The following is an 8,506-nucleotide window of genomic DNA, read 5'->3' as shown; positions in this document are numbered from 1 at the left end:
CCCCCGCGGGGCGGGGATCACCCCTCTCCCCGGACCCTGCAGACGGCGCCCCCGCCCACACCTTCTGACTCAGCCGCCCGGGAGGACGACACCAAACCCCGGGAGGGGGGACAGCCCTACAGCACACGACCCTTGGTCCCTAGACGGTACTCATCGGGGGTCCCGGGCTGCGGCCGTGCTCCTGTCCTCCTCAGTCCGCACTGGCCAGGACGGCCCGCGCTCCATTCCCTTCCGGGAAGCCCCGCACCCCATTTCCGGTCCCGGTTCCCCCCCCCCACCCGCCGCGCGCTGTGGTTTCGCCCGCACGGCCCAGAACCGCCGCGCCAGGTCTGTGCGCTCGACTCCGCTCGACCACTCCCACGAGCGTCCGCTGCTCCGGCGAGTGTCCGCCGCTTCCGCGTGACTGCCGCTCCCGCGTGACCGCCGCCCGGTGTCCTCACGCTCCCGCCCCGCTTGCCGCCAAGATGATGTGTGGAGGGCCTTCCGCCACGCAGCCGGCCACGGCCGAGACCCAGGCCATCGCCGACAAGGTTCGAGCTGTGTGGGGCCGATGGGGTACTGGGGGCCGGGGGCGTCCGCAGGCATCCCCGCTGGGACGGAGGCTCTGCGCCCGAGCGCATCCCTCCCTGAGTCGGGCTGGACGCGGGTGGATGCACCTCCCTGCCTGCGAAGCTCTCTGGTGCGGAGGTGTCCACTGGGTTAGGGGGCGCGAGGTGACAGAGAACAGCACTTAAAGAGCAAAGGATACGGCAGGCGGGGTGAGGTCCTCATGCGTGAATCTGGGGTCCGGGTCCCAGGCGTCCGAGACTCGGGCTGGACTGAGTGTAGCCGGTTTTGTATTTGGAGTGGTCTCCAATAAAAAGTTTAGAAACAGGAAGTAGCTGGGTCGAGGAGGCAGAGCCCGGTTCAAACCCTGGTCAGCTGTCCGGCCCTGCTTCCAGAAGAACACTTACACCGGAGGATCAGGTTGGGGTGGGACGAGCTGGGCCTGTCCTGCCTGTCATCACAAGTAGGGCCCAGGAGGCTCGAGTTCTGATAAGAAGAGACTGAAGACAAGCTTTTGTCCTTTAACCTTCCTCCCTGGCTGCTTCCTCCTAAACGTGGGCCATGAGCTCAGCCCTGTTCCTCTTCCATGGTTGGGACCATCTGACTGTGGTAAAGGAAGGGGCTGAGTCAGTCTCCTGAGACCTGTGAAAAGTAGGAATTTGCTGGGACTCCTGGGAGAGCCAGATAGAAGGAGATTCCTAGGTTTTCCCCTGTGGCCACTCGGAGAGCCCAGCCCTCTCGGCCTCTTCCTGGGTCTCCAGGCTGGAGACTCCCTGCTGGTCACCTGAGCTTTGAATGAGTGTGAGTTCCCTCTGGAGACGAGAGTTTCTGTCACTATGGCCTGCATTTGGGGTCCAGCCCTTGAGAGTGGACCATCCTCACTGCCCCTGGGAACAAGGAGGCCGCCCATGTGCTGGGTGGGCTCTGTAAGGGGCAGGGGCACCATCCGGTCACCTTCTGTTCTGAAGTTTTCATCAACAGGTGAGAAGTGAGGCCAGAGACAGACCTGTACCCACCACATCCAGTCCTATCCTAGGGCCCTCCCTGGCCCTCTGCACACCTAGTCACTCTGGTCTGAGAACTGACAGCTTCCTAGTGACCCGGGGCCTTCTGAGCTTTCCTTGGCTCCAGTCCAACTCATCTTTCTCCTGGTCGGAGCTGTGTCAGTGACCTGCCGTCCTGCAGGCCTCCACTTCCGCTGCTCCACCACCTCCACCTGGGCTTCTCCTCAGTCCTTGCATAGGGTGGGGTTCTCCTGCCTCCACTCCTGAAACAGGTGATTCCATCCCAGACCCCCAGGAGGGTCTGTGGGTGTCACTCGCCCCTCCCTGGTCAGGTAAACTGTCTGAGGGTCAATTCCCGGCACACTTAGCAGGAACAGGGGCTACACAGGTGAGTGTTCAGTCGAAGGTGGGCACTGGCCCAGGGGGACACACCCAGCTGATCACCTGAGGGCCCTGGCAAACTCGGAGGGAGCAGGCAGCCAGATTCTCACTACCTGACCCTCCCTCTGATCCTTCCCTCCACTTCATTCACAGGGAGCGCCCCTCTCTGAAGGCCTTTGTCAAGTGACTCACTGGCATTTATGATGGTGATCCCCTCGGCTGTCCAAGCAGCACACTCCTGGTCTTAACTGAACTCCTCCAAGCCCCACAACTGGTCTGAGAATTCCAGTGCAGTCAGCAAGCTCCTGTGGCTGCCAGTGGTCCAGACAGCAGCCTGAGCACTCGGAAACTAGCTTAGGTTTTCAAGTCAAGACAAAACAACCTGCTCTCCCCTTCCTCCTTAAAAATTCTCAGTTCCCCAAAGGCCAAGACCCTGGAAAACATGACTGATCTGAGAGTAAAGATCTGACACCAAAGATCAGAAACAGTCTCTGCCCAAAGGCCCTGCAACCTAGAGAGACCATCTAAAGATGCAGCAAAGCATTTTTTTCCTACAAAAGTGCTTTATCTGCTGCATATTTTGTCACAGAAGAAATTGGGATTACGTAAGAGAATTAAGGCACATCAATAAGATGGAAGATTAAATTTAATATTAAATTTTAACATTTTGAAATGTTTTAGTTTTCAAAGAGTAATTAAAAACTACATACTCTTTCAAATGAAGGTTCGAGTGAAAATGGTAAGGTACGAACTTATATACACTGTTGTAACCATGAAAATATCAACTATCCATGTCTGGAAAAGAAAGGGCTAATGATACAGGCAAATGATACCATTGAAACCTCAGAATTAAAAAACTTTTCTGTACTTGAAATCAGGGCAAGCATTTTAATGTCTGCTCAGCTGTGAAGAACAAACGTGCTCTAGAAAGTGTGTAGAATGTGGGCCTTAGAGTTCAGCTGTAACCTCTAATACAGGTGAGCTCACCTGTCTCTCCCTTCTCCCCTTTCCCAGGTCAAGTCCCAGCTGGAGGAGAAGGAGAACAAGAAGTTCCCAATGTTCAAGGCTCTGGAGTTCAAAAGCCAGTTGGTTGCTGGGAAGAACTACTTCATCAAGGTGGGGTGTCCCCCTCAAAGGAAGGTTGAGCCTGAAGTGGGAGCTCATAGGTGTCCAGGGTAGGAGTGCTCAGCAGGGTCCTGTGGGAGCCCTCAGCTTCAGGGAGTTGGTGGCCGTCTAAAATGAGCGTGTGTGTGCAGGCGTGTGTGTGCACGTGTGTGCTGCAGCTGCCTTGGAGGAGAGGACCAAGCCTCTTGAGGCCCGCAGGGCTCTGCTGAAGTAAGTGTGGGTGAGGGGTGCTGGCTGGGCACCCCCTGTACTTGAAGGAGGAAGATGGGAATGTCCTCAGCCCAGTCTCTGGGGACACGAAGGGACGCAGCCTCCGGGCATCCAGGGCCTTCCTGCCTGTCCAGCCAAGTCCAGCGGAGCAGGGGGACTTGGGGTCAGAGGCCCCACCTGCCCCTCACTGGACTCTCCTTTCAGGTTCAAGTGGACGAGGATGACTTCGTGCACATCCGAGTGTTTGAAAGCCTCCCACACGAGAACAAGCCCGTGGCCTTGACCAGCTACCAGACCAACAAAGGCAGGCACGACGAGCTGACCTACTTCTAGGCCCGATTTTGCAGAGTCCATCACCCACGTGGGTCTCTCCTCTGCAGACCTGTCTGGGACCAGACGTGGTGCCCCTCAGGGTGGGGTGGTGTCTCTGTTCCCTGCTTTCACTGTGTTCATTTTTTTCTCCCAATCCATGATTTTAACTAAATTTCCTTTGAGGGGGGCTTGTGTTATCTTTAAATAAACATGTGTTTTCTGTTTTCACAAATTGTCTCTGTTGGGGTTTTTTCTTCATCTGAAGCTATAATCACAGTAGAGAAGTGTCAGCAGGTGAGAGGTGTCCTGGGTGGAGCCCCCACTGGGCCTCCTGCCGCTTGAGCCCCCTTCCCTGAGGAGCCGAGGAGGGGAGAGGGTGGCCCAGGTGCCAGTGGGCAGGTGGTATGGTACACCCAGGGTTCCAGAAACCTGTGCTCTAACCACAGCTCCACAGGTTGTCATGGTGACTCTGTGTCGTGTCTCCAGGTCTCAGAACCCCCCACCCCATCGTGTACAGTAAGAGGGGGTGAGAAAATCTGACCCTAGAGCATTAGTTCTAGATGGACTCATACATTCACACATTTCTGCTCGGGTAGAGATGCACAGATGTGTGCAGGGAGGCTGTGACCCGCAGGGCCCGCTGAGTGCCATGTCCTGCGAGTCCGGCTCCAACTACCCACTGACTGCCCGGGGTATGCGCTGGGTCTGTCTCAAGGCTTCCTGGTTTCAGCAGCTGGTTACTACTGTTAGTGAAGTCAGTCCAGTGGTGTGTTTGCCATGTGTGTGCGTTCGTGTGCAGTAGAATGGAAAAGTGCACCCTGCGTTGTAAGACTCAACGCTGGGGACAGTTCCGTGTGGCTCAGGGTCCAGGTGGACAGCCTGTTCCTGAAGGCGAAGTCTGCCCCCTTCCTGTCTCCCCTTCGTCTCTGGGGCAGGTGGTGGTCTGTGTCAGGCCTACTGCTGATGGATCGGAGGTGCAGGTCATGAGGGCTGAATGCAGAGCAGGTAAACAGTCCTTAGGGAGCAAACAGATCTGAGAGAGCAGGAGAAGGAGACTCAGTCAGGAGCTGTGGGTGTCCTGCCCTATCCTGAGCTCTAGGACAGAAAACTTGCATCTTGGGCTCTTGGTCTGGGAAAATAGAAGCCAGCGAGCACATTTACATTGACTTGAAGATCAGCTGTATTTCCACCTGGAGACTTCCAGTGAAGGGGGACGGGATGGGGGATGCTATGTAGGTGCCTGGACAGGGCCGACAGCCCACATCTCATAGCAGGGAGCACGGAGCACAGGGACAGAAGCAATTCTGATCACCAGGTTCAGACAGAGGGTCCCCCAGGTGTGTCCAGGGGGTGACAAGGTTTTGACACTAGAAGAGGTGGTTGCACGCCACTGTGAATACACTAAACACCAGAGATGTGCACACTGTCATGGTAAGCAGACTTCCCTGCCAGTCCACAGGTCAGACTCCACACTTCTACTGTAGGAACCACAGGTTTGATCCCTGGTCAGGGAACTTAGTTCCTGCATGTCACACAGGGCTGCCAAAACTAATTTTTTTTTTTTTTTTTTTAAAGAGAGAACCTACTTCAAAAAATTAAAAGAATAAATGAAACAGCAAAGTGTATGTTGTAAGAATTTAACCTCAGTTGAAAATTGACTCAGATGCAGACAGGACACCAGAGGCAGTTTGGGGCAGGGTGGCAGAGGGTTTGGGGGACTGCTGGGGGGAGCTCTGTCATTGCCCCCAGACCCAGTATCCCCATCAGCTGTGGGCACTGACCCGGTGCACACCCCTGCTCTCTGGCCTTTGTGGTCATAAACTTGACTCTGGTTTGGGAGACATTTGCTGAGAGATCTGGAGATAATCAAGCCTAGGAAAGTAGGCCAGGTGAAGACAGAGGGGGGATGGAGAGCTGTCTCGATGAGCCGAGGACCCCCACAGGGCAGGGAGAGATGGGAGGGGCTTCCTGCTGAGCCTGGGAGGGAGCGTGGCCCTGCTGACACCTTGACTCGGGTCTCTGGCCTCCAGAACCGGGAGTAAGGATATTTCTGTCGCCTTACACCCCCAGTGTGTGGGGCTTGGTGCTGCTGTCCCAGGAGACCCATCAGCAGTGGAGTTAGTGTGCTGGGTGGGTGGCATCCTCCCCTCGCCCGACTCATCCTCTCTCAGCAGCCCTAAGGGGGTTCTTCCTCTCCTGTGGGTTCCTCTGTTAAGTTGATGATTAATCTCTCTATCTGAAACTTTATTCCTTTTGGTGTTCTGCACCTGTTCCTCCTCAGGACTGAGGAGTATCAGAGAAAATGGGAGTCAGGATGGAGCAGAACCTTGGAGCAAACCCCCACACCCGCCATCCAAGTAGGAAAGCAAGCAGTGAACAATCAGATGGAGTCGCGGACTCGGTGCCTGGTTCACATCCGGAGCTGTATCACAGATGCCGTGTTGCTGTTCAGTCGTTCAGTCCTGTCTGACTCTTTGCAACCCCATGGACTGCTGTATGCCAGGCTTCCCTGCCCCTTATACCATCTCCTGAAGTTTGCCCAAGTTCATGTCTATTACATCGGTGATAACCATCCAACCATCTCATCCCCTGATGCCCCCTTCTCCTTCTGCCTTCATTCTTTCCCAGCAGCAGAGACTTTTTCAGTGAGTCGCCTGTTTCCAGCACGTGACCAAAGTAGTAGAGCTTCCGTTTCAGCACCAGTCCTTCCAATGAGTATTCAGGGTTGATTTCCCTTAACATTGCCTGGTTTTGATCCTTTCCCTGTCCAAGGGAGTCTTCTACGGCGCCACAGTTTGAAGGCATCAATTCTATGGCTCTCTGCCTTCTTTATGGTCCAGTTCTCAAAACCGTGTGTGATCACTGGGAAGGCCATAACCTTGACTATATGGACCATTGTTGGCAGAGTAATGTCTCTGCTTTTCAACACACTGTCTCGGTTTCTCATAGCTCTCCTGCCAGGAAGCAATCATCTGATTTCATGGCTGCCATCACTGTCCACATTTTGGAGCCCAAGAAGAGGAAATCTGTCACTACTTCCACCTTTTGACCCTCTTATTTGCCATAAAGTGATGGGGCCAGATGCCATGATCTTAGTTTTCTTAATATTTTGTTTGAAGCTGGCTCTTTCACTCTCCTCCTTAACCCTCACCAAGAGGTTCTTTAGTTCCTCTTTGCTCTCTGCCATTAGAGTAGTATCATCCACATTTCTGAGGTTGTTGATGTTTCTCCCTCCTATCTTGATTTAGCTTGCAACTCATCCAGCTCAGCATTTCTCATGATGGGCTCCATCTCTTCTTGATCTCTTCAGTGTCTAAGAGATCTGTCCTTTATAATGTCGATCTTTGGGCAAAATATTCCCTTGATATTTCCCATTTTCCTGAAGAGATTTCTAGTCTTTCCCCTCCTGTTGTTTTGCTCTATGTACCTACACTGTTCATTGAAAAATACCGTCTTGTATCTCCCTGCTGTTCTTTAGAGTTCTGCATTTCTCCCTTGATTTTTGCTTCTCTTCTGTCTTCAGCTATTTATAAAGCCTCCAGATCACCACTTTGCCTTCTTGCATTTTGTCAGGCGAGTGTAGTCTCCTCGGTTCTGTCTTATCTCAACAAAAATTTGAAGCGATGGACATTAAAGCCCTTGGCACATCACAGCTCCTGGACAGACCGTGTTATAGCTCTTAGACAGATCAGTGTTACAGTTCCATGTTACAGCTCAGTTTTATTTAGAAAATAGCAGGAAAATACATCCTCAAGGCGTGAGGGCGTCCTGGCCCAAAGACGCGAAGAGAAAGGAGAGAGAAAGCGAGAGAGTGTGTTCGTGGGAAAAAGAGAGAGACCTGGCCCTTTGGCTCGTCTTCTTATAGGTTCCCCTCCCCCTGGGCCTGCCCTGTGTAAATTATGCTAGCCAGTAGTGCTGTTTGTTCTACCTGAGGTCCTCACTCCGGTCCTCGAACCTTCCTTTGACCTTCCTTTCTTCTATTTTTGTGGGCTTTTCCCTTCCTTGCCTTTTAGCCACTGCCATTTTGGACTCCTGTTTCCTATTCTAACTACCTAACATTCCCCCTCAGGAGATAGGAGGCCCAATTCTCTGGGAACAGGGGCGTCGAGGTCTTTCCGGCTACTTCCTGCTGAACAGGGATGGCGAGGGGCATTGGGCCTCCCTTCTTGCTGGTCTCAAGCCTCAGAGTCCTTATAGCAGTGTCCACCTAAGGGTGAGTGATATTTTCCGTGGTCGGCTATAGTTTTATATATCTTTGTTGAACTGGCACTGCATGTTGTAGCTTGTTGACCTGGGCAGAGACAAAACAGGTTGACAATTGATAATATATGGAACAATCATAAGCAGCATCAATATGGCATAACAAGGCCTAGTAGGGGCATTAGCCAATTCCAAATTCCCATCGCCAGGATGGCTCAAGTCCCTCCTTGTTCAGGGATCAGAAGATCTATCTTCTGTCTGTTTTGGAGTACAATCTCTACCAAGATGTGTTGGCGCTTTAGATCTGTCCTGAGAAATCTTCTCTCCAGAAACTAGATTTCGTTTCATTAGAATGATGGTGTTTGTTTCATTAGAATTATTTGTTTGATTCATTAGATTCGTTTGCTTCATTGATTCGTTTTATTAGAGTTAGGGTGTCCATTAGAACGGCGCTCATTTGCAGTCCTGAATAGGCATCTGAGATCCCCCAGGGGCTCACAGGTGTATTGAGTGTCCTCTTCTGTTTTCTTCCACGGCTTGACTCGCGAGTAGTGAATCCAGGAGTCATGTCCTGGCACCTTGACTGCTGTGGGGGCAGAAGTTTTTCAGGGTAGGGGCTCTTCCATGTGGGCTGAAGTTGAGCCTTTAGGGACCCATCTTTTCAGGCTTTAATTAGGACTTGAGTCCCTGGAGCATATAGTGGTGACTCTTTAGAATCTTTTGGGTCC

The 8,506-nt window shown here is 52.8% G+C and overlaps 1 protein-coding gene across 1 annotated transcript; it reads left to right on the top strand.

Annotated features, from left to right (window-relative positions):
• Window positions 1-314: 314 nt before the first annotated feature.
• On the top strand, window positions 315-3,810 carry LOC129644241 (cystatin-B). The gene is made up of 3 exons (XM_055569769.1): window positions 315-530; window positions 2,946-3,047; window positions 3,471-3,810. Exons 1-3 carry the CDS (start codon window positions 465-467, stop codon window positions 3,597-3,599), a joined length of 297 nt encoding a protein of 98 aa, XP_055425744.1. The 5' UTR covers window positions 315-464; the 3' UTR covers window positions 3,600-3,810.
• The last annotated feature ends 4,696 nt before the right edge of the window (window positions 3,811-8,506 follow it).

The sequence above is a fragment of the Bubalus kerabau genome, chromosome 2 (assembly GCF_029407905.1).
Source record: "Bubalus kerabau isolate K-KA32 ecotype Philippines breed swamp buffalo chromosome 2, PCC_UOA_SB_1v2, whole genome shotgun sequence".
NCBI classification, from domain to species: domain Eukaryota; kingdom Metazoa; phylum Chordata; class Mammalia; order Artiodactyla; family Bovidae; genus Bubalus; species Bubalus kerabau.
Note: the sequence above shows the minus strand (reverse complement) of the source record. Positions and strands in the feature narration are given on the sequence as shown.

Coding starts and splice junctions, on each gene's coding strand:
- LOC129644241 (XM_055569769.1), top strand. CDS start 465: ATGATGTGTGGAGGGCCTTCCGCCACGCAGCCGGCCACGGCCGAGACC. Junction 531..2,945: donor CCCAGGCCATCGCCGACAAG/GTTCGAGCTGTG, acceptor CCCCTTTCCCAG/GTCAAGTCCCAGCTGGAGGA. Junction 3,048..3,470: donor GGAAGAACTACTTCATCAAG/GTGGGGTGTCCC, acceptor CTCTCCTTTCAG/GTTCAAGTGGACGAGGATGA.